This window comes from Budorcas taxicolor, chromosome 7, assembly GCF_023091745.1.
Source record: "Budorcas taxicolor isolate Tak-1 chromosome 7, Takin1.1, whole genome shotgun sequence".
NCBI classification, from domain to species: domain Eukaryota; kingdom Metazoa; phylum Chordata; class Mammalia; order Artiodactyla; family Bovidae; genus Budorcas; species Budorcas taxicolor.
In genome coordinates this window covers 82456228-82482828 of record NC_068916.1, presented here as the reverse complement: position 1 = coordinate 82482828, position 26601 = coordinate 82456228, and the positions used below count along the sequence as shown (strand labels likewise).

At 36.2% G+C, this 26601-nt stretch overlaps 1 protein-coding gene across 1 annotated transcript in view; it reads right to left on the bottom strand.

Annotated features, from left to right (window-relative positions):
- XRCC4 (X-ray repair cross complementing 4) overlaps positions 1-26601 on the bottom strand; it is a 251339-nt gene that overhangs the window by 95911 nt on the left and 128827 nt on the right. The window contains exon 6 of the mRNA XM_052643934.1: positions 5531-5678. Within this exon, the coding sequence (XP_052499894.1) occupies positions 5531-5678 (148 nt within the window). The remainder of the gene's footprint in view (positions 1-5530; positions 5679-26601) is intronic.

Sequence of the window (26601 nt, the reverse complement as noted above, 5' to 3'; positions counted from 1 at the left end):
TCTGTGTAGCCACACGGACTATGATAATATATGCAACCATGCATAATTAAATCATGAACTTAACCTAGGGGTGTGCATGTGTTTGCATGAATGTACACACACGCATGTGATTTACAACCCACCAATCACCTAAAATATTGCAGCTACACAGCTACTAAATGGGACTACTGAAAGGTTGATTCAGAACACACAGTTAAAACTTCTTCCTTTTAGTTCAAGAAGCAACGTCTGTGAAAAGTTACAAATTCACAATATGTTAAGGTTGTTTGGAAGAATGTTGTAGAACGCTTGTGTTTTCAGAAGACATCCATCACAAAGAAGACAAAATCACGCCTGAGATATGTGAACATATATATTTTTACTTGCTATCATACAGGAATAAAGAGTATATAAAATTATCTAAAGACTATACAAGTATTCTATTGTACTTTTGGCCCAAACTATTTTAATGGTTTCATCTTGCAGCTGAGAATGTTGAACTCCTTCCTTTAGAGGTGCACAAATTTGTTCCAATCACTAAAATTCTCTTAGAAAATAACCCTGCTGCTCCTAGATGATCGAACAGCTGGACGAGTAGTAGATTTACGGGAAGATTGGGAGGTGGGGAGGAAGGTCTCCAATATACAAACTAAAATTTCGTTCTTGAGATAAATGTAATGCCCAAAACTCTAATTAAGGTTGGAAGTTTCTTATATATTTAAAATCACTAATGTTTGAGAATTTTGAGAGTTCATATCCCAAACTATGGCCCCAAATAATGCTATCCCTTGGACTGTCACTAAGCCCTTTTTGGGAGAGAGGGAGGTGGACTGCATGAGGGTACTATGCGTCAAGTACTTTTGAACAGTGATTAAACAAGTCAAATGAATAATTTACTATGGACTTTTTAGATCCTTTAATATATAAATCTTCATTAATATATAAACTATAAAGTTTTAGGGGTTGGAGCATAAGGGAGCATGGGAGCTATATCAGTTCAGTTCAGTCACTTAGTTGTGTCCGACTCTCTGCAATCCCATGGAATGCAGCATGCCAGGCTGCATCACCAACTTCGGGAGCTTGCTCAGACTCATGTCTATTGAGTCAGTGATGCCATCCAACCATTTCATCCTCCGTCATCCCCTTCTTCTCTCACCTTCAATCTTTCCCAGCATCAGGGCCTTTTCCAGTGAGTCAGTTCTTCACATCAGGTGGCCACAGTATTGGAGTTTCAGCTTCAGCATCAGTCTTTCCAATGAATATTCAGGACTGATTTCCTTCAGGATTGACTGGTTGGATCTCCTTGCAGTCCAAGAGAATCACAAGCATCTTTTCCAATACCACAGTTCAAAAGCATCAATTCTTCGGCACTTAGCTTTCTTTATAGTCCAACTCTCACATCCACATATGACTACTGGAAAAACCACAGCTTTGACTAGACAGACCTTTGTTGACAAAGTAATGCCTCTGCTTTTTAATATGCTGTCTAGGTTGGTCATAGCTTTTCTTCCAAGCAGCAAGCGTCTTTAAATTTCATGGCTGCAGTCACCATCTGCAGTGATTTTGGAGCCCCCCAAAATAAAGTCTCTCACTGTTTCCATTGTTTCATCTATTTGCCATGAAGTGATGGGACCAGATGTCATGATCTTAGTTTTCTGAATGTTAAGCCTTAAGCCAACTTTTTCACTGTCCTCTTTCACTTTCATCAAGAGTCTCTTTAGTTCTTCTTTGGTTTCTGCTATAAGGGTGGTGTCATCTGAGTATCTGAGGTTATTGATATATCCCCTGGCAATCTTGATTCCAGCTTGTGCTTCATCCAGCCCGGCATTTTGTATGATGGGCTCTGCATATAAGTTAAATAAGCAGGGTGACAATATACAGCCTTGACATACTCCTTTCACAATCTGGAACCAGTCTGTTGTTCCACGTCTGGTTCTAACTGTTGCTTCTTGACCTGCATACAGATTTCTCAGGAGGCAAGTAAGGTGGTCTGGTATTCCCATCTCTTGAAGAATTTTCCTAGTTTGTTGCGATATGGTATGCAGCAATTTTAAAACTTATTTTAATATGAAACCCTTTGTGCCTGCTGGGCTACAGTCCACGGGGTCACAAAGAGTCAGACACGACTGAATGACTTCACTTTCACTTTTATTTATATAACTGTATAGAATGAAGTCTGTAAATGATACCATAAAGAATAACTTCTGTACTCAATATCAATTTAACTTCAATAAACATCTGACTTTCTTTCCTCACTTATCCAAATCTCAGAGCTAGAGGCATTTTGTTCTTACCTATATATTTAGCAGCTCTTTTGACCACAGAAGCTAATGCTTTTTCTAGTCAAGGGTCATTTAAGGAAGAGCTCAAAATTAAGTTAATGTTGCTTGAGATTTGCAATAATCCTTATTCCTGCTCTATTAAGAACTTTATACCCAGGTTCTGGTAACTAGGTCTGTATGGTGTAGCCTGGTGTTTGGCTCCTTGTCTTGGTCTCTAGCACAAACTTATTTGGCTGTAACTTGGGTTTGGCTCTCTTCTTAGCCACCTCTCCCAGGATCTGGAGCCCTGACTCTGAGACAAAGTTTCCATTTATAGGTCTCTTGGTTCAGATACTAATTTCAGTATCTCTTAAAAGTAATTCGCTTTTGATAAAGAGAATCTATAGAGAAAAGAAACAGAACAGCTATTAGAAGGTAAAGCATAATTTCTAGGTGGGAAGAAGTGGGCTGAAATAGTTGAAGAAGTTATAGACATTAAAGTGTTGATTAAATCATTTGGGCTGAGCATTTTGTTAGTTGGCTAATTTTGTTAACTGACTGCTTATTTCAATAAGATTGGGACACTGACTCAATTTAGACAAATAAGTGAATAACGACTGGGTCATTCATTTTGTTAAAATAACACAACTAGTCCACCTAGTCACAGTGATTTCATGTCATACCAACACAATGGCATTAGTAGACTTTTATTATATTAGATTTTTTGGGATGTTGAAAAAGTAAGAGACCCTAAATTTAGAAAAACCTGAAATGAAAATTCTTTCTTAGTTATTACATGAAAAAGCATTAATAATTTAAACTAAGTGAATATGGTGTTAATTTAGATACATACTGTGCCATGGTATATTTATAGAAAATAATTTTGCAATGTTTTTATTTACACTCAGAATTTTATATAATGATATTAATAAAGTATGTATAAGGATGAAAATAATTTCACAGTCTCTATAGTCTTTGCCACCTGGTTCATTTTGTTAACTATGTGAAATTAAAAGGACATACCAAACAACTCTACAAATCATAATTTCAAGTGATGTAAGATAGTAAACAGCAGGGAGTGTACAGCACATGGTTATACTGAATAATAACTCTTAGTGTTGATGCTATTCGACAGAACAGGATGACGGCTCCCCAAGAAAAATCATATTGAATGGATTAGTCACACTCAAATTTTTAATGAATATTTATCAATATATACCAGACTCAAGGATTTCAGAGTCTTGTTAAAAACAAGAAATCATCAAAAGATCTAAAAATATTCCTAAAAGAAAAAAAAAAACTGTATATTTACCAAAGGAAAAAGAAAAAGGCAAAAAGTACAATTCTGCACCTCAGGACTGCTAACACGTGCCAAATTAAACTATTATCCCTGTGAGTACTCTACATAAGTTTCAGTATGTTTTCAATTTTCTAGTTTCTAGTTTCCTGTGTTTCAAAAGAATGAGTTTTATTATTGGGAATCCAAAACTGTACAACATTTAGCAGTTTGAAAGCAGAGCTAAAAAATGAAAATGAAATGAAGTATAATAGCTTTATATAAGTTTAAATGACTATATGTAAGAAGACACTATAATGACTGAAATATCAGAGATATCTAGTGAATCTAATATTTCAATAACTCAAAAAGCAAAAAGCAAGGGAACCCAAGAAGAAAAGTCCTCTGTGATGTGCAAAACAGAAATGCTGTCATATACATGAGAAAAAGCTTCATTCTTATCAAGGTCCCTTGATAAGGGACTGGCCTCTGAGTAGCCTCAGCCTCACTGTACTCCCCCCCGTTCTGTGCCACCTCCATTCCCACAGCCCTCACACAGTCCCCCTTATGTACGTGCTCACAGGCTGCTTTCTCTGCCTAAATCTCTGCTCTCTACTCCACTACTGTACTCCTCATATCTAGGAATAACGTTTGTTTCTCTCACATAGACTAAGCTTTACGACATCAGGGGCTATATCTACTTTGCTCAGCATGTAAACATAAAAGAAAGATACACGAATGGATGAATCAATGAATGTGGGCAAGTCATAGTCAAAATAATTTATTCTCAACAAAAAACTGTATCTACTATGCATTTCTTTAGACGATGTGAAATCATGTGGTAGTCATACAATGAATGCAAAATCTACTGAGAGGCTACTGCAGCAGACAGTATCATTGCAACGGTCTGACAAAAAATGTTTGAAATCCAGCAGATGCTTAAAATTGAAAACAAGTAATGAAGTCAGGCTTCCCAGCTAAGTTTAGTCAGATATAAGGGTTAATTATGCCATGGTAATGTGACCATAAACACAAAACCCAATGATAAACAGACAAACAAAACAATACTACTATTAACTGTACAACGGATTCTTTTATGCAAGAAATTTGAAACGTCTCTCCTGTCATGCTCAGTTTCTTCAAGATATACACTGTGCCTGCCTTGTCATCCTCTTTGTCTATATCAGAATCCTAAAATTCATGCTCTCAGGATACCTTTACACTTTCAAAAGTTCTTGAGGACTTCAACAATTTTTATTCACATGGACTATATTTGCCATATTCAAAATTAAAACTGAGAAAAAATCTGTTTGATGCAGACTTTTTGCCTCAATGAAATGTTCGTTATCCTAACATCTCAACTCATGACAACCAATTTGGGATGTTTACTGAAGGAGGACAGTCTGAACCAAAAAGTGAAAAGCAGCACAAATTCAGTGTATAATTCCAAAATCTAAGAGAAATAAGTAGATGACTAGCAAGAGACATTTTACTTGAAAAAGTATCAAGCAGAATCAAATCAAGTGGCTAAGTTGAATGTTCTATGAGTCTCTTCAAAGCAGTAAATTAGATCAAAATACTTTAGTGAACACAAGCTGGATTCTAAGATTTTTTAGTACCCTACATGCCATTTCTCCTAGAGAAGGGCATGGCAACCCACTCCAGTATTTTTGCCTGGAGAATCCCCTTGGACAGAGGAGCCTGGCATGCTGCAGTCCATGGGGTTGCCAAGAGTCTGACACTACTGAATGACTAAGCATGCCACTTCTAATTAATCCATAAAAACCACAAGAAAAAAATTTGCTATATTTTTAGCACATCTGCTCTAAATTTTAATAGGAATTAACTAAACACCAGAGAAAATGTATTGATCCAAACACTTTATAATCTCCAAAATCATTAGTTTTGTTCTAAAAATAGCCTGAAGTAAGTTCAGAAATAAAAAGATAATTTGAAGACTATATAGATTGTTTTAATGTCACCTCACTACTTAGCAAAGAATAAGATGACTTACTTTTCCTTTTCTTGAAGCTGTTGCTCCTGAGAGGCCATTTTAGGTTCTGTCCCCAGATTTTTTTGCATTCGCTGCCTCCTCTTTCTACTTGGTGCAATATCAGGGATATCAGGACTTGAAATAATGGAATCATCTCTTCTTACAGTAGCTAAAATAAAATCACATAAAAATTATGCATTTTTTAGTACAGTATCAATTTGCTGCTTTAGCACCTATATAAAGTGGCACAATTAAAATAGAGCAAAACTATTTTTATAAATTTATTCAGATTTCTTATCTTTGACAAAGAACATACAAATAGGGAAAAGACAGTCTCTTCAATAAGTGGTACTGGGAGAACTGGACAGCTACATGTAAAAGAATGTAATTAGAACACTTCCAAACACCATACACAAAGATAAACTCAAAAGAGATTAAAGACCTAAATGTAAGACCAGAAACTATAAAACTCTCACAGGAATACACAGGCAGACTACTCTCTGAAATAAATCACAGTGAGATCCTCTATGACACACCTCTTAGAGTAATGGAAATAAAAACAAAAATAAACAAGTGGGACCTAATTAAATTTAAAAGCTTTTGCACAACAAAGGAAACTATAAACAAGGTGAAAAGACAACTCTTAGGATGGAAGAAAATAATAGCAAATGAAACAACTGTCAAAGGATTAACTTCCAAAATATACAAGCAGCTCAAACAAGTCAATACCAGGAAAACAAACAACCCAATCAAAGAGTGGGCAAAAGACCTAAACAGAAATTTCTCCAAAGACGACAAACAGATGGCTAACAAACACATGAAAAGATGCTGAAAAGATGTTCAACATTGCTCAGTATTACAGAAATGAAAATGAAAACTACAATGAGATATCACCTCACACAGGTCAGCATGGACATCATCAAAAAAACCTATGAACAATAAATGCTGAGGAGGGTGTGGGGAAAAAGGAAACCACTTGTACTATTGGTGGGAATGTAAATTGATACAACCACTATGGAAGACAATATGGGGATTCCTTAAAAAACTAGGAATAAAACCACCATATGACCCAGCAATCCCACTCCTAGGCATACACCCTGAGGAAACGAAAACTGAAAAAGACACAGGTACCCCAATGTTCACTGCAGCACTGTTTACAATAGCTAGGACATGGAAGCAACCTAGATGCCTATCAAAAGACGAATGGTTAAAGAAGCTTTGGTACATGTATACAATGGAATATTACTTGGTCATAAAAAGGAACACATTTGAGTCAGTTGTAACAGGGTGAATGAACCTAGAACCTATTAGACACAGTGAAGTAAAAGATAAAAATAAGCATCATATATTAACACCTATATATGGAATCTAGAAAGACGGTACTGATGAACCTATTTGCAGGGTAGCAATGGAGATGCAGACAGAGAGAACAGACTGATGGACACACAGGTGGGGAGAGGAAGGACAGGGTGGGATGAATGGAGAGAGTAACATGGAAACAGATATACTTTCATATGTAAAACAGAGAGCCAATGGGAATTTTCTGTATGACTCAGGTAACTCAAATCGGAGCTCTGTAAAAACCTAGAGGGGTGGGATGCGGTGGGAGGCGGAAGGGAGGTTAAAGAGGGAGGGAACACAAGTATACCTATGGCTGATTCATGTTGAGGTATAGTGGAAACCAACACAATATTGTAAAGCAATCATTGTTCAATTAAAAATAAATAAAAAAAGATTATTCAATTTGATGAAATGAGTAGTTAGTATGTAATATTTCAATACCAATATAAAACCTAAAATATATTGTATATATGGAACAACTTGATCAAAATGGTCTTTGCCTATCTTGAGCAACAACTTCTGAAATGCATAAATAAAAGTGAATTAGAGGCACATCTAAAGAGGTTGGGGGGAGATACTGCATACTACAGGGATAATGAATCAAACTGATAGGAAAACAACAATTATCAGCAGGAATGGGGACTTCCATTAGTGATCTAGAGATAATTTTCATAAACTTCTCAGCCAACTATAGGGAATAAATACAAGAAAAATGGAAGAAAGTACTAACATATTGCTAATATGGCTAACCCACTAAATTACCCTAAAAATATTTGATATACACGAAATATAAGCAACAAAAGAAATATGCTTGATTTATAGTGCCTTTTTTTTTTTTTCTATGAACAACTTAATTGCAAAGAGCTTAAGGGGAATTCAGAATATTCTTTCACTCAATACATAGTATATTCTGCTATCACACATTTTTCTGTAAAATAAAAGAGCTCCTCTATTATCGGTAAATAATGAACAATATCAACATAATTTGGACTTTGGATTGTCCTTGTTGGTTCATGTGATTTTTTTCCCAGCTTGTTAATGTTTTAAAGTGATCAGGAGCAAGCTTCCATCACAATGAAAAAGAAAATCTTAGCAATGTATAAAAGCCTTAAAAAGTAGAAATGAGGGCTAAAAATCCTATATAAGTCCATCACTTTAGCACTAAAAAAGGGGCTGGTTTAGTGAAATCAAGAACCCTACACTTTTCAAAAGTTAAGCTCTCTGCAAAGATGCAATCAGAACTGAAGAATCTGTGAAGACATTTCTCCCTGTATCTCCACTCAGACATTTAACTTTTTGATGAAACTAGCGTAATCAAATGTGTTCAGTAATTCCCACCTCTTTCGCTTAAGAGGAACTGTGATGACCCAAAGGTTGAGCTGACTGTGACGTTTGGTGAAAAGGTTACAGATCTCCTAATAGTGTTAATATTTTTGTTAGGATTATAACTAGAGAACTAACAACAATAATGTAAAACTACATAGATTTTAAGTGCTCTGCCCAAACCTTAACTTTTCTCCCAAAGCTCTATTAATTTTAGTGTGTTAGTTTGCAGGGTAAATAGTTGTTCAGGCATGCTTGTGTCACATTCTAGAAAACGCTGCATTTTGGGTCCTCATTCTATGTAGTCCAAGCTTCTCTGAGTGGCCTGACATCACTCGGACACTACTGGTCCCTCTCTAGAAATGTTTTTTTTTGTTCCTGGATATAACTACCATTTTTGAGAATGCAGTGCTAGACACATTACTATGGGTTTTTAAAATATTATCTTATTAATCTTTAAATCTGTGAACTTCATTTTACTTATGAGGAAACTAAGAATTTAGAGAAGTTAAGAAACTTGCCCAAATCACACAGCTTTTGCTTTTATATTTTATCATTATGACAATCAAAAAATATTTCTGCCTGGTGGGTAAATTATTTTTTGATAAAATATGCCCATCAAAGCATACTTTACTTTCCAAACATGCTTAAAGACACATAAGTTCTAGTTGATTTCTTATACATTATTTTATTTAAATGTATGGGGAGTAAAGAAAGATAAACTAAAAAAAAATGTTTCTCTGAACATATTCCAGCTGAATGATTCCTTTATTCTTATAAAGCTATGAGATGACTAAGTAAGATAATTCTGGTTTCCTGATTTCTTACCCAGTCAGCTCTCATACAGGGTTTAATCAACTGCATAAGCAATCAACAAAGTACAATCTTGTCCATGAATAAAACTAGCAAAAGTGTCAGAGTTAGAGGATGTTTCAATTGTAGATAGACTTGTAAAATGGAGAAAGATTTCATTTAATTACATGTTGGACATTTATGAGGAAAGAATGTTAAGTTTAAATTAAAACATAAGGTGAATTTTTTTTAAATAAAGTTACATAAAAGTTCTGCCATTAATTCCAAAACTCCAGATAACAACTTACACTTTGGCACTCAACAGGGTATTTTATATGTTGAATGGTTATATTATTTTTATAATGCCAAGAATTTACTTTAAAATGCAATGTGATTAAAGGTGTGTATTAGTAAGAGTGTTGCATCTACACAAGAATCACAGACCAGGAACAATTTTGTGGGATTCTAATAATAAAGTCCATATACTTAAGGAGGCTACTAGAGGCACCTTTGTTATTTGTGTGTCAACAACTAATGACAAAAATGTGTATCTATTGTTGAAAACAAGTCATGAAAACAAGTGGATGAATACTGCATATGAGCTCTCATGAGTAAAAGCAGAGGCATTTTAGATACACAGATTGGCTAAAGATACTCCCTCCATTTTATGGACAGGTTATAAGAATTTAATGAGGTCTGTTTATTCTTAGAGATGATGTACTCTCCTAAATCGTCAAGTAGTTTTCTGTCTAGTTGTGACTTCTGGATGATTACAGTTGTCTGATGCCATGAAAACCTGCCATTCCTACCTCAGGAATCTTTATATTTGTCGAAAGTGAAGGTTTGATATGAGTGGGTGACTGGGACACCTTCAAGGACATACAGCTGGGACTTCTTCAAGCTTATAGAACAGGTTAATGAATTATTTTATACTTGCCAGTAAATATTTAGTTGACAACTGTATATGTGGGAAAACCTAATCCAATAATTTACTATCATTATTTCTACAGTTTAAACTTCTTGGTGATGACCATGATGTACCACAAAGAACTTGAGTTCTGTATAACTAAGAGTTTTAGTTCAGTTCACTGCTCCATTTTTCTACATTTCTCTTCACAATTACAATGTAGACCACTGTAACACTGCCATAAGGAAAAGGGGCTACATATAAACTTATTTACTGGTTAAACCAAATGTATTAAAAGATGCTTACTCCTTGGAAGAAAAGTTATGACCAACCTAGACAGCATATTCAAAAGCAGAGACATTACTTTGCTGACTAAGGTCCGTCTAGTCAAGGCTATGGTTTTTGCTGTGGTCATATATGGATGCGAGAGTTGGACTGTGAAGAAAGCTGAGCGCCGAAGAATTGTTGCTTTTGAACTGTGGTGTTGGAGAAGACTCTTGAGAGTCCCTTGGACTGCAAGGAGATCCAACCAGTCCATTCTAAAGTAGATCAGTTCTGGGTGTTCTTTGGAAGGAATGATGCTAAAGCTGAAATTCCAGTACTTTGGACACCTCATGTGAAGAGTTGACTCGTTGGAAAAGACTGATGCTGGGAGGGATTGGGGGCAGGAGGAGAAGGGGATGACAGAGGATGAGACGGCTGGATGGCATCACTGACTCGATGGACGTTGAGTCTGAGTGAACTCTGGGAGATGGTGATGGACAGGGAGGCCTGGCGTGCTGCAATTCATGGGGTCGCAAAGAGTCAGACACAACTGAGCGACTAAACTGAACTGAACTGATCCTTCTTTTGGTTTGTTTTTGCACCATGAGAAAGAGCTTTCCCTTCAGTTTACTACATACATGAGTGAGTGCTCAGTCATGTCCAACTCTTTGTGAACCTTTGGACTGTGGCCCACCAGGCTGGTCTGTCCACGGAATTTTCCAGGCAAGAATACCTAAGTGAGTTGCCATTTCCTCCTCCAGGGGATCTTCCTGACCCAGGAGTGCAGGAACCCGTGTCTCCTGCATTGCAGGTAAATTCTTTACAACTGAGGCATCAGGGAAGCCCTTACTACTTAAATGTAATAGCAAATCATAATGTAATAGATTCACTTAATTTATATATGGCTTTAAATGAAGTTTTGATAATAATTATATAGACTTTTAAAAGGCAAAATTTCCATCCTATCCTTTCCTCTTCACCCTGCAATTTCAGAAACCAGAAAAAAAAGAGGTGCTACTCCAATCTCTGGTACTTACATATTATTAATTGATCATTTCAAGCATTCCTCAAATTTGAAGCCATCCCACCTCTATCCACTACTTGTGCTCAGGTTTGGTCCTCACATTTCATTTGGTCTCAAGGCTGGATACATTATTCTGACCCCAGATGCCTTGAACATTGATTCTGGGTCTCAAAACAAGCAAAGGTGTTTTACATACAACAGAAGGTGTCTGAACCACATCCACACAAAGTCAAACTTTATGGAGCCTCCAAAATGTCTGTATTATTCATGCTCATTGTGCTCAGTCATGTCAGACTCTTTGGGACCTCATGGGCTGTAGCCTGCTAAGTTCCTCTGTCCATGGAATTTTCCAGGCAAGAATACTGGAGTGAGTTGCCATTTCCTTATCCAGCAGATCTTCCTGACCCAGGGATTGAACCCAAGTCTCTTGAGTCTCCTGCATTGGCAGGTGGATTCTTTACCAGTGCACCACCTGGGAAGCCCATATTATTTATAACTTTACACATTTTAAGGGTGACAAAGTCTTCACTTACAAGTTTTACATCCCATTTTTATGGGAAAAAATCAATTTACATGAAGTTTACTTAATACATACTCATTTTAGCTGCAAGAAAGAATCTGAATAGAGTTGGAAAGCATGACAAATGTTAAAAGGGAAATGAGAAGAAATGTGGGCTATATAGAGGAATGTTCATGAGAGAAAAAGATGCAGGAAACGAGATTGGTTAAGTATGGGATGCAGGGAAGGGTTGGATGAAAAAAAAGATACAGAGATACACTCAATAAATTTGCAAGCTTTCAAATCCAGGCAGAAGAATATTGAATTTGATACTGACTGAAGAGTTTTTTTTTTTTCCTAAGATTCCACACCCAGAATTCTCAGTTTTTAATATTATCATCAGTTTCTTTGTCACAACAATATGTTTCACTATTTCAAGGAAATAAAGAAAAAAAAAACTATTGCCAATTAATTTACTATGGCTGAAATAGTGAGTAGGAGAGCTGTGGGATGAATTTCAAGTTCTAATTGGGTTCACTGCATCTAGAAAATGAGGAATCTTTATACAAGCTTGGTTATTGTGAAAGGTGGCTCCACAGAAAGCCACACTTCTTCTTGTCTGACAGAAGAACTGCAGGAGCTTGGCAGCAGGAGTTCAGACATGAGAATGCCTCAGAGTTGGCCATCCTGGGTACTCTCAAAGGCGAAATAAAATGGCATTGTTGGTTAAACTGCCTAAGCCCCACAAGTTCATCTACCTGGTAAACATCTATTACTGACCAGAGATTTATTAATAAGTCTTTGTCACCCGAAGACTATTGACTGGAGATGTTTCAATATTCACTTATATAACATATAGCTGGTCACAGGTGTTAGTTTCTGCAAAAATCCCTGGGTCAATAATGTGTTAAGTCTTTGATGGTTAAACATCTAAATCTCAGTGGTTTTAAAAATAATGTTTTAGGTTTATAATTCATTTTATTAGGAATTTATTATTATCTCATAGCTATGGACATTTCCCCCCTTCTTCCTAATATGCATTACTTCACATATCTATGGAACTCTAATGGAGACTGCCACCAGAGATTCCTATCCGCCTCCAAACATATACATCTCTCTAGAGCCCCTGAACCCACCTCCTCCCCTCAAAATTAATGTTAATCACGACAATGACTACTTAGCTCTTAAATTATTGAATGAAGGAGGCTCTGATCTTTAGGCCCTTTGACCATGAAAAAGAGTATGTGCTATTTTCAATATGCCATGTTCAAACAAAAAACTTTGAGTGGTTTCACATCACCTATAAAATAAAGTCCTAACATCCTAGTCCTGCATTCAAATCTCTCTACAATGAAACCCTCACCTTCCTCTCTGACCATACCTCCCACGATCTTCCGCTACAGTGTATAAAGAATTCCAAGGTCTCTAGTGTTCCTCCACCTTCCTTTTTCATTCCTTACTTTCCTTGTCTTCAATGTCCTCCTATCTTCTATTGGCTCAACAATGTGCTCCCTTCCAGCACAGCTCATTTCAGCCATTTCAGTCACTCCTAGTTTTAACAGTTTCAATCCACAGCAATCTCCCCTACTCTATAGTTTATAAACTCTATGGTTCATAGTTTGAACCACTCATTTTACACATACTATCTTATACTGTTATTCTTTTTATGTATATTTCCACTTTCTCAAATAGATTATGAACACCCAACAACTAGAGGCCATGTCTTACAGTTAGCTATATCTCTAATGTATTATCCAATAGTGTTATACATGAGGAATATGATGACTTGAACTCTTATTCTGAAATGTGTATCTTATTTTTTAATCAAAATTCATTTACTTATGGTCCTCAGAAGTATAGAGAAAAATCCAACCAGAAGACCTGGGTCTGGATCTCTATTTCTGCCATTTACCTTGGGCATATTAAAGATCTTTAAGTTCCTCTGTGAGAAAATGGATATTAACTATGATTAAATGGGATAATATAAACTGTTTTATAAATCATAGTGTCAGAAATATTTGATATCAGCAATAAGTATTACTGACAAAATGTGTGTGTCCTTACAAAAGATCTGAGATTCATTTACTTATTCAATTGAAAAGTTTACTACTATTATTTTCTATTATATAAGTTTCAGGTATACAGCATTATAGTTCAACATCTGTAAAATGACTTTTATTTAGGTGAATCTGACAAACTTTCAGGCTATCTTCTTAGAGACATAAAAATTAAATTAAAAAAATAAAAGGTAAGATAAATTAATGGTTTTCCAAATTCAAAATAACTCAATTGTCCTAGTATTATTATTTGTTATGAACACAGAGTAGTCAGACTCCTATGGCTGTTTCCTGCTATTTTATTCAATTGGTCATTTCATAAATGTTTATAATCAATAAGTCATCGTGTTTTATTTCAAAAGATATAAAATATTGAGGGGAAAAAACAAAATCCAGACCTAAAAATACTACCTTAAGTAAATCTGAAACTTCAAAAAACATACTCTTCCTCTCACCAAAGAAAATAACCAACCAGTGTGCCTCTGTAGTTTGTCTTACTGACAGGTATGAAGATAAGCAAAAAAAACTTAGATAAGGTCAATCACACCATATCTCAATAAGCGGTATCTTAAAGTGACCTATCTTAAGGTAGTAAATTTCTAATGTGACCAAGCACACATTATTTTCCCTCACCATTCATCAAATAGCCCTTTTCATATCTGTTATCATTTTCTACCCAGTTTTCATAACCTAACTTGAATAACTGATTAACGTCTTACATGGAAGGTTGATGATCTAACCTATTATCAGCAATCACTTAATAAATGGAAAATTAACATGGCACTAAACTCTTAAAAGTATGTGTGTGTGTGTGTGTGTGCACATGCATGTGTGTATCCATGTGCAAAAGAGACTTCCAAAAGTCAGGCTCCTCTTTTAGCCAGCACAGCTGGGAGTCAGGTATAATGACAAACCCTTTACTATATTGGGGTAATGCAAAAGGTCATCTTTAGAAATCTAACACTTTCAATGTCAGAGGCAGGGTGGGCCACTGAAGAAAAAATACAGACTCCAGAAGTATTTATAATACAGAAAAAAATGTAAGTTGAACATACTAAGTATTATTTCATATCTATAATACAATCTACTTAAAAATGTATTTATTCTTTCACTTATTCAGAAATATTCACTGAGTATTTTCTATGAGTCAGGCACCATCCCAAAAGTACCATCACCATGCATTCAAAAAGTTTACAACTGAGTAGGGCAGAAAGACACAACTATTTTTGCAACAAAGCCGTAAGTTATACAAACAATTATAGAGGAACAAATTTGAAAGTTCTAAGATAGGCGTGAAGAGTTGACTCATTGGAAAAGACTCTGATGCTGGGAGAGGTTGGGGGCAGGAGGAGAAGGGGACGACAGACGATGAGATGGCTGGATGGCATCGCTGACTCGATGGACAAGAGTTTGGGTGAACTCCGGGAGTTGGTGATGGACAGGGAGGCCTGGCATGCTGTGATTCATGGGATCACAAAGATTTGGACATGACTGAGTGACTGAATTGAACTGAAGATAGGCACAGGTTTCCAAACTTTTACTGATATTTTCAAATTAATCTGTGAATTTTTAATTTCTCTTTTTCATGATGAAACACTAAGATTTGATTTCTTATTCTGTTTTCTTTTTTTTTCTTAGATAGGTATTACTTTCAAAACCTTAACTGTTAGTATCAGGTGGCTCTAAAGTAAATTTGCCAAAAGAGAAAACTAAAAGACCAGCTTGCTCTGATTAAACTGATAAGAAATGACTGGGTTTGAAAATTAAGTTTTAATTTCAGAGTAAACTCAAACAACATATCTGAATTAAAACTCTAAAATTACCTTCAAAGATAGTCCTTCATAAGGCCCCATAATATCCTTAACAGGCTTCATCATACTTTTAATAATTTATCTAATATTTATAAAGCTGAATGAAGGTAGAGACTGATTTTGTTATGCATTACTGATAGTATGAGTATAGGCCGACTAGCATGGTCTCTAATACATAATGGTTCCTCAATAAATATTAGTTCATTGGTATAAATTCTAAAATACTAATAGAGTTAATGACTTCTTAAAAATATTTTAAATCTATGTAAAATACTATATTGTTGATAAGCTATGGTTGCCAGGCTAGTTAACATTAAGAAAATAAAAATATTAGTGGGGAAAAGCAGTTTATGAAAGAGCAACATTAGTTTCAATTTATATTCTTTTATGATTAAAAATAATAAACATTGGAAAGCAGTTTTAATGGTTAATAAGTTTTCAGAAAACAAAACTACAATTTTTCAGCTTTCACCAGCATTATGAAAGGGTCTCTGCCTATGACCTTTGTCATGAAATGTTTGGAGACAATATAAAGCTTTCATTGCTGTACAAGAGTCAGGTATGGACTTCTGTAAACTTATGACATTTATTTTTCAGCATTTTCTTAATATATTTAAAGCTTTTTAAATTTTTCATTGTTTTTTTTGATGTTGGTCAACTTTTAATAAAACCTGGACATTTTTTGCTTAAGAGGGTTTTATTAAATTAGTTTAACTGAAAAATGGACAAAAATAAGTGAAATATAAAAACTTTTTAATGAAATGGTACAGGAAATCTTTCAGTTCACTGTTATTTTAACAATGTATTACCAATACATTGTCTGCAGTGACTTTAGGTGAATTGGTTAGAAGAAAAGTTATGACCAACCTAGACAGCATATTCAAAAGCAGAGACGTTAACTTTGCCGACTAAGGTCCCTCTAGTCAAGGCTATGGTTTTTCCTGTGGTCATGTATGGATGTGAGAGTTGGACTGTGAAGAAGGCTGAGCGCCAAAGAATTGATGTGTTTGAACTGTGGTGTTGGAGAAGACTCTTGAGAGTCCCTTGGACTGCAAGGAGCTCCAACCAGTCAATTCTGAAGGAGATCAACCCTGAGATTTCTTTGGAAGGAATGATGCTAAAGCTGAAACTCTAGTACTCTGGCCACCTCATGAGAAGAGTTGACTCATTGGAAAAAACTCTGATGCTGGGAGGGAATGGGGGCAGGAGGAGAAGGGGACGACCGAGGATGAGATGGCTGGATGGCATCATGGACTCGATGGACGTGAGTCTGAGTGAACTCCGGGAGATGGTGATGAACAGGGAGGCCTGGTGTGCTGCTATTCATGGGATCGCAAAGAGTCAGACACGACTGAGTTACTGAACTGAACTGAGAACAAGGTCACTAGTGCAACTAGGTCAAAATGAGAATAGGATGAAAGTGAAAGTAAAGTGCTGCTTAATTACCTGGTGAACTGAGTAGGTAAAGGTCATTAATCTAGAGCATAAACCCTTTCTTTGAATATACACAGGGGTGAGAAGGAGAACTTGACTAACAATTTCTGTGACATGACACACTTTCCCATTTCATTTTGCTAGAATTTGCTTAATCTTAGAAAGAATTAGATAGACTTTGATACATTAACAAAAAGTATTTTATCTGCACTTCTTTAAACCCCTTTCAGTTCAGTTCAGTCGCTTAGTCATGTATGACTCTTTGTGACATGATGGACTGCAGCATGCCAGGCCTCCCAGAGTTTACTCAAACTCACGTCCATTGAGTTGGTGATGCCATCCAACCATCTCATCCTCTGTTGTCCCCTTCTCCTCCTGTCTTCAATCTTTCCCAGCATCAGGGTCTTTTCCAATGAGTCAATTCTTCACATCAGGTGGCCAAAGTATTGGAGTTTCAGCTTCAGCATCAGTCCTTCCAATGAACGTTCAGGACTGATTTCCTTCAGGATTGACTAGTTGGATCTCCTTGCAGGACAAGAGACTTTCAAGAGTCTTCAACACCACAGTTCAAAAGCATCAATTCTTCGGTGCTCAGCTTTCTTTATAGTCCAACTCACATCCATACATGACCACTGGAAAAACCACAGCCTTGACTAGACAGACCTTTGTTGGCAAAGTAACATTTCTGCTTTTTAATATGCTGTCTAGGTTGGTCATAACTTTTCTTCCAAGGAGTAAGTGTCTTTATTTCATGGCTGCAGTCACCATCTGCAGTGATTTTGGAGCCCAGAAAAATAAAGTTTGCCATTGTTTCCACTGTTTCTCCATTTATTTGCCATGAAGTGATGGGACTGGATACCATGATCTTTGTTTTCTGAATGTTGAGTTTTAAGCCAACTTTTTTCACTCTTCTCTTTCACTTTCATCAAGAGGCTCTTTAGTTCTTCTTTGCTTTCTGCCATATGGGTGGTGTCATATGCATATCTGAGGTTATTGATATTTCTCCTGGCAATCTTGATTCCAGCTTGTGCTTCATCCAGCCCAGCGTTTCTCATGATGTACTCTGCATATAAGTTAAATAAGCACAGTAACAATACATAGCCTTGATATACTCCTTTTCCATTTGGAATCAGTCCGTTGTTCCATGTCCAGTTCTAACTGACATGCTTCCTGACCTGCATACAGGTTTCTCAAGAGGCAGGTCAGGTGGTCTTGTATTCCCGTCTTGAAGAATTTTCCACAGTTTTGTTGTGATCCACACAGTCAAAGGCTTTGGCATAGTCAATAAAGCAGAAATAGATGTTTTTCTGGAACTCTCCTGCTTTTTTGATGACCTAGCAGATGTTGCCAATTTGGTCTCTGGCTCCTCTGCCTTTTCTAAAACCAACTTGAACATGTGGAAGTTCACAGTTCACATATTATTGAAGCCTTGGAGAATTTTGAGCATTACTTTGCTAGCATGTGAGATGAGTGTAATTGTGTGGTAGTTTGAGCATTCTTTGGCAAACCCCTTTAAACCCCTTTATGATAAGGTCTAACTCTTTGGTGCCTCTTTGGTGTAACTTAGCCCATATGGAGTAGTTCGACGAAGAGGCAAATATGAAGCTGAATTTCCCAGGTGTCCTTGAAAACTGTGGGATATTTTTTCAAAAGGGAGATTCCTAGATCTATGGTGCTAAACATGTTGTGCCAACTAGCTTTCAAACCAAATGTGATTAAAGCAATACTTTCACTAAAAAGGATTAAGCAAAAACATGTGCCAAATGGTCAAATAACTAAGATAACATTTACACTGAATTAATAAAATACTTCACAAGGATCCTAAACCTGACTCTGTTAATCACTGTCTTAATGACTTAGTGCAAATCATGTAACAATTCTGTGAAGGATTTTATTTTTATTCCATAAACTCAGGTGGAGAAACTAGACCAAATAGTTATTCCTGGCATCAAAAAATGTCCTGATTCTAAAATTTAAGTTACTATGCTTTTAGAAAATGATTATCTTAGTAACTGATATTATCTAAATTTTTTTAGAAAAACAGATGTTATTTCAGACCTTTCTGAAGCACTTCTAAGTTAGTTTTAGGTTAAATGGTCTGCCCAAATGAGAAAATTTTTCTTTAGAAATTTCATTTCCAAACATCCATACATACCTAAACATTTTACACTGTTTCATAATGCTTCTAGATTCTTAATTTTCTGATAAAAATAAAACAGTCCAAAATGCAGCACTAGGCCATTCAGGTATGAATTAAATCAACCCCCTTAAGATTATACAGTGAGGTGATGAATAGATTCAAGGAATTAGATCTGAAAGACATAGTATCTGAAGAACTATGGATAGAGGTTCATAACACTGTACAAGAGGTGGTGAACAAAACCATCCCCAAGAAAAAGAAATGCAAGAAGGCAAAGTGGTTATTTGAGGAGGCCTTACAAATAGCTGAGAAGAGAATAAAAAGGCAAAGGAGAAAGGAGAAAGATACACCCAACTGAATACAGAGTTCCAGAGAACAGCAAGGAGAGATAAGAAAGCCTTCTTAAATGAACAATGCAAAGAATTAGAGGAAAACAATAGAATAGGAAAGGCTAAAGATCTCTTTGAGAAAATTAGAGATATCAAGGGAACACTTCATGTAAGGATGAGCTCAATAAAGGACAGAAGCGGTATGAACCTAACAGAAGCAGTAGAGATTAACAAGAGGTGCAAAAGTACACAAAAGAACTATACACAAAAGGTCTAATGACCCAGATAACCACGATGGTGTGGTCACCCACCTAGAGCCAGATGTCATGGAGTATGAAGTCAAGAAACATTACTATGAACAAAGCTAGCGGAGGTGACAGAATCCCAGCTGAGCTATTTCAAATCCTAAAAGATGATGCTGTTAAAGTACTGCACTTAATATGCCAGCAAATGTGGAAAACTCAGCAGTAGCCACAGGAATGGAAGAGGTCAGTGTTCATTCAAATCCCAAAGAAGGGCAATGCCAAGCAATGTTCAAACTACCATACAATTGCACTCATTTCACATGTTAGCAAGCTGATGCTCAAAATCCTTCAAGCTAGGCTTCAGATGTACATGAAACGAGGAGTTCTAAATGTACAAGGTGGATTTAGAAAAAGCAGAGGAATCAGAGATCAAGTTGTCAATATCCACTACATCATAGAGAAAGCAAGAGAATTCCAGAAAAACATCTACTTCTGCTTCATAACATGCTAAAGTCTTTGTGGGGATCACAGAAAATTGTGGAAAATCTGAAAGAGATGGGAATACGAAATCACCTTACTGGTCTCCTTATAAATCTGTATGCAGGTCAAGAAGAAACAGTTAGAACTGGACATAGAACAACAGACTGGTTTAAAATTAGGGAAGGAGCATATCAAGGCTGGTTATTTTCACTCTGGTTATTTAACTTAAATGCAGAGTACATCATGTGAATTTCCAGGGAGGATGAATCACAAGGAGGAATCAAGATTGCTAGGAGAAATATCAACAACTTCAGATATGCAAATGATATCACTCTAATGGCAGTAAGTGAAAAGGAACTAAAGAACCTCTTGAGGAGGTTGAAAGAGGAGAGTGAAAAAGCTGGAGTAACACCCAACATTCAAAACACTAAGTTCATGTCATCTGGTCCCATCATTTCATGGCAAGCAGATGGGGAAACAATGGAAACAATGATAGACTTTATTTTCTTGTGCTCCAAAATCACTGCAGACAGAGACTGTAGCAGTGAAACTAACAGACACTTCCTGCTTGGTAGAAAGGCTATGACAAACCTAGACAGTGTATTAAAAAGCAGAGACATTACTTTCCTGACAAAGGTCCATCTTGCCAAAGCTGTTTTTCCAGTAGTCATGTACAGATGTGAGAGCCGGACCATAAAAGAGCCTGAGTGCTGAAGGACTGATACTTCCAAACTGCAGTGCTAGAGAAGACTTGAGAGTCCCCTGGACTGCAAGGAGATAGATCAGTCAGTCCTAAAGGAAATCAATCCTGAATATTCATTGGAAGGACTGATACTTCCGAATTTCAGTGCTAGAGAAGACTTGAGAGTCCCCTGGACTGCAAGGAGATAGATCACTCAGTCCTAAAGGAAATCAATCCTGAATATTCATTGGAAGGACTGATGCTGAAGCTGACCCTCCAATACTTTGGCCACTTGATGCAAAGAACCAACTCATTGGAAAACACCCTAATGGTGGGATGATTGAAGGCAAAAGGAGAAGTGGATGACAGAGGACGAGATTGTTGGATGGCATCATCGACACAAAAGACATGAGTTTGAACAAATTCTGGGATATAGTGAAAGACAGGAAAGCCTGGCATGGTGCAGTCCATAGGGTAACAAAGAGTTAGACAGGACTTAGCAACTGAACAACAAAAACAACAACAATCACCAAAGTACAGAGGAATAATTAAGGTCACAGACAGAGAAAAATAAAGTAGGGAAAAACTGTTTGGGGTTTTCCTAAAGAGTGTAGATAAACTGGTATTGAATTTTATTTTAAAGACAGTGCATAAAGCAAATAATCACCGTTAAGCAAAACTACCCTTGAACATTCCTTAAACTGCCCATTAAGTTCAATAATACATAGTATATATAACTGTGTATAGCTGACTCATTGGAAAAGTCCCTGATGCTAGGAAAGACTGAGGGCAGGAAAAGAGGTCATCAGAAGATGGGATGGTTAGACAGCATCACCAATGCAATGGACATGAACTTGGGCAAACTTCAGGATATGGTGAGAGACAGAGGGGCATGGCATGCTGCAGTCCATGGGGTCACAAAGAATCAGACATGACTGGGTTACTGAAGAGCAACATGATAATATTCATGCATAGATATTTAAAAATACCATAGTATACAGTTTCATACAGAAATTAAATTCAGAAAGAAAATTACCCAAGATTTTCAGTAATGGAAACAAATTATCAATTTTATGAATAGAATTATGAATTCCATTGAATACATATAATTATGAATGGAATTATGAATGGAAAGACTCAACTTTTTTGTTCTTCTAGTCTAATCTTAATGTTCTATAAAATATATATCAGTTCCTCTGATCTTTCCTTAGTCAGAATTCTTTACGATTCCAAATTAATTTTTCACTGTTTTCTTTCCTGAGTAACATCATCACTTTATTTGCTTGCCTACCTAAATAATGATGACTGTTTCTTTGTCAATAGTTCAAAACTTCAAAGTTAGTCTTACTTATTCCTAGATTTTTCACAATGGTATGTATTCTTACCAGGCTTAACTACATCCACATCTGTAGACATACACAGTTGGCAGAACTATTTAAAAATGTTAATTTTTTTTGTTTTTAAACCTAAATTTACCTAGAAAATTTAATTAAATAAGGTTAAATTAAGTATTTATATGATGCCACTTCACTTTAATTAAAAAATTACTAGTCCAAATTCCAATCTCTCAAAGTATTTTAATCATGCAGGGGAAGTAGTGACATGATAGCATAGCAGGCCTCACAGAGTTATGTATCTTCCTGTTCCTGAAATTCATAAAACAAGCCTTTATGCACAGATGCATTTGATAGCTTACAGTGAATGATGTGGGATCCGTGATCTCTGAAGAAGATTTAACTTTGGGACCAGGGACCAAGCTTGAGCGCTCAGAGCTTCTGTGTGGCAGAAGAGTTATTACAGTGAAAAAGGACAAGAGAAAGCTTCTAACATAGACATCAGAAGGGGGACAGAACGTGCCCCACTCACTAGTCTTACCAAGGCCTTATATACTTTTACCAGACCAATTCCCACAACATAGATCTTAACTTAACAAGATTAGAACTAACAATAGAAAGGTCTCACCAGACCCACTCCCACAAAATACATCTTAAACACTATTAGTCAGAAGGTTCTTGTTAAGAAGAAACATGTCCTCGAGCAAAATACATTGTTATATATCATTAGTACAGTTCAGTTCAGTCGCTCAGTCATGTCTGACTCTTTGCAACCCCATGGACTGCACCACAACAGGCTTCCCTGTCCATCAACAACTCACAGAGCTTACTCAAACTCATGTCCATTGAGTTGCTGATGTCATCCAACCATCTCATCCACTGTCAGCCCCTTCTCCTCCTGTCTTCAATCTTTCCCAGCATCCCGGTATTTTCAAATGAGCCAGTTCTTCACATCAGGTGGCCAAAGTATTGGATTTTCAGCTTCAGCATCAGTCCTTCCAATGAACAGTCAGGACTGATTTCCTTTAGGATGGACTTGTTGGATCTCCTTGCTGTCCAAGGGACTTTCAAGAGTCTTCTCCAACGCCACAATTTAAAAGAATCAATTCTTTGGTGCCTAGCTTTCTTTATAGTCCAACTCTCACATCCATACATGACGACGGGAAAAGCCATAGCCTTGACTAGACGCCCTTTGTCACCAAAGTAATGTCTCTGCTTTTTAATATGCTGTCTAGGTTGGTCCTAACTTTCCTTCCAAGGAGTAAGTGTCTTTTAATTTCATAGCTGCAGCCACCATCTGCAGTAATTTTGGAGCCCCCCAAAATAAAGTTTCTTACTGTTTCCAGTGTTTCCCCATCTATTTGCCATGAAATGATGGGACCAGAAGCCATGATCTTAGTTTTCTGATATAGAGTTAAGCCAACCTTTTCACTCTCCTCTTTCACTTTCATCAAGTGGCTCTTTAGTTCTCTTTCTGCCATGTGTGGTGTCATAAAATAAGCAAAGTGTTACTGTGAAGAGCTAGAAATGTTTAGGTACTATAATTTTAATAAAATGAAAAAAGATAAGACTACCAATAAAGAAATGTCTTTCAAATGATGTAAATGCAGAGTATCCTCAATTTTTTATATTTATAATTAATCCATAATAAACTGACATTTAAGAAAATAGTTTATCATGCTCCCTGTTATGCTGTAGGTTACTGAATGAAATTATTTAAATTACTGATGTTTTCATTGCTGAATCAAAATATCACAGAGGAAAATATCAAACATTTTCTAAATAGAATCTGAAACAGAGCAAAACAATTGTTGTTAAACATAACAAAAACAACAAAATAAGCATTAGAAGTACTGTTCTACATGGGAAAAGAATCTAATAAGCAGTGGATATATGTATAACTGATTCACTTTGCAGTATACCCAAAACTAACACAACACTGTAAATCTACTATACTCCAATAAAAATTATCTTAAAAAATAACAAAATAAGTCTGATGAATTTGTTTACCCATAAACATAAGTTCTTTCAAAAAGCTTCTGAAAACAATTTCAGAAAAATTATTTCTAAAAAACTATTCATTATAAGAAAACAGAAAGAGAAATTAAGGAAACAATTCCATTCATCACTGCAAGGAAAAGAATAAAATACTTAGGAATAAATCTACATAAAGAAACAAAAGACCTATACATAGAAAACTATAAAACACTGAAGAAAGAAATCAAAGATGATACAAATAGATGGAGAAATATACCATGCTCGCAGATCAGAAGAATCAATATAGCAAAAATTAGTGTACAATCCAAAGCAATCTATAGATTCAATACAATCCCTATCAAGCTACCAACAGTATTTTTCACAGAACTAGAACAAATAATTTCACAATTTGTATGGAAAGACAAAAAACCTCGAATAGCCAAAGCAATCTTGAGAAAGAAGAATGGTACTGGAGGAATCAACCTGCCTGACTTCAGGCTCTACTACAAAGCTACAGTCATCAAGACAGTATGGTACTGGCACAAAGACAGAAATATAGATCAATGGAACAAAATAGAAAGCCCAGAGATAAATTCATGCACCTATGGACAACTTATCTTTGACAAAGAAGGCAAGAATATACAATAGAGAAAAGACAATCTCTTTAGCAAGTGGTGCTGGGAAAACTGGTCAACCACTTGTAAAAGAATGAAACTAGAACACTTTCTAACACCATACACAAAAATAAACTCAAAATGGATTAAAGATCTAAATGTAAGACCAAAAACTATAAAACTCTTAGAGGAAAACATGGGCCAAACACTCTCTGACATAAATCACAGCAGAATCCTCTATGTTCCACCTTCCAGAGTAATGGAAATAAAAGCAAAAAGAAACAAATGGGGCCTAATTAAACTTAAAAGCTTTTGCACAATGAAGGAAACTATAAGCAAGATGAAAAGACAGCCTTCAGAATGGGAGAAGAAAACAGCAAATGAAGCAACTGACAAAGAATTAATCTCAAAAATATACAAGCAGCTCCTGCAGCTCAATTCCAGAAAAATAAACAATCTAATCAAAAAATGGGCCAAAGAACTAAACAGACATTTCTCCAAAGAAGACATACAGATGGCTAACAAAGACATTAAAAAATGCTCAACATCACTCATTATCAGAGAAATACAAATCAAAACCATAATGAGGTAACATCTCACGCCAGTCAGAATGGCTGCTATCAAAAAATCTACAAACAATAAATGCTGGAGAGGGTGTGGAGAAAAGGGAACCCTCTTACATTGTTGGTGGGAATGCAAACTAGTACAGCCACTATGGAGAACAGTGTGGAGATTCCTTAAAAAACTGGAAATAGAACTGCCATAGCACCCAGTAATTCCACTGCTGGGCATACACACTGAGGAAACCAGAATTGAAAGAGACACGTGTACCCCAGTGTTCATCGCAGCACTGTTTACAATATCCAGGACATGGAAGCAACCTAGATACCCAGTGGCAGGCGAATAGATATGAAAGCTGTGGTACATATACAGAATGGAATATAATTCAGCTATTAAAAAGAATGCATTTGAATCAGTTCCAGTGAGGTGGATGAAACTGATTCGTATTATACAGAGTGAAGTAAGTCATAAAGAAAAACACCAATACAGTACATTAATACAGTACTGTACGTTAATACAGTATATTAACGCATATATATGGAATTTAGGAAGATAGTAATGATGACCCTATATACGAGACAGCAAAAGAAACACAGAGATAAAGAACAGACTTTTGGACTCCGTGGGAGAAGGCGAGGGTGGGATGATTTGTGAGAACAGCATTGAAACATGTATATTATCATGTGTGAAATAAATTGCCAGTCCAGGTTCGATATATGAGACAGGGTGCTCGGGCCTGGTGCACTGGGATGACCCTGAGGGATGGGATGGGGAGGGAGGTGGGAGGGGGGTTCAGAATGGGGAACACATTTACACCCATGGCTGATTCATGTCAATGTATGGCAAAAACTACTACAATACTGTAAAGTAATTAGTTTCCAATTTAAATAATTAATATAAAACTATTATAAATCAAATGAATAAATTCAAAACCTAATATATTAAATTACAGTTGGAATTTTAAATGCCCTTGTGGATAATATTCTAACCTTCTAGAAAATAGTATATTATTTGTAAATATTGGTTACAAGATATCTTAGCCAAGAAACACAGTCAAACACGGAAGTTACCATAACACAGCTGGAAAAGTACAGAAGCAGAAAAAAAAAGTCTATTTCTGTCAGTGTATATGTATATGTCAGTGTATAAATGTATCTGTATTTATATAAATACATATAGACTACATACAAATTGGAAAATAAAAAATTATACAGGCTCTAAATAAAAGTGAGAAGTATTATGTCTAACCAAGATCAAAGACAGAAAAGAAAATAATGG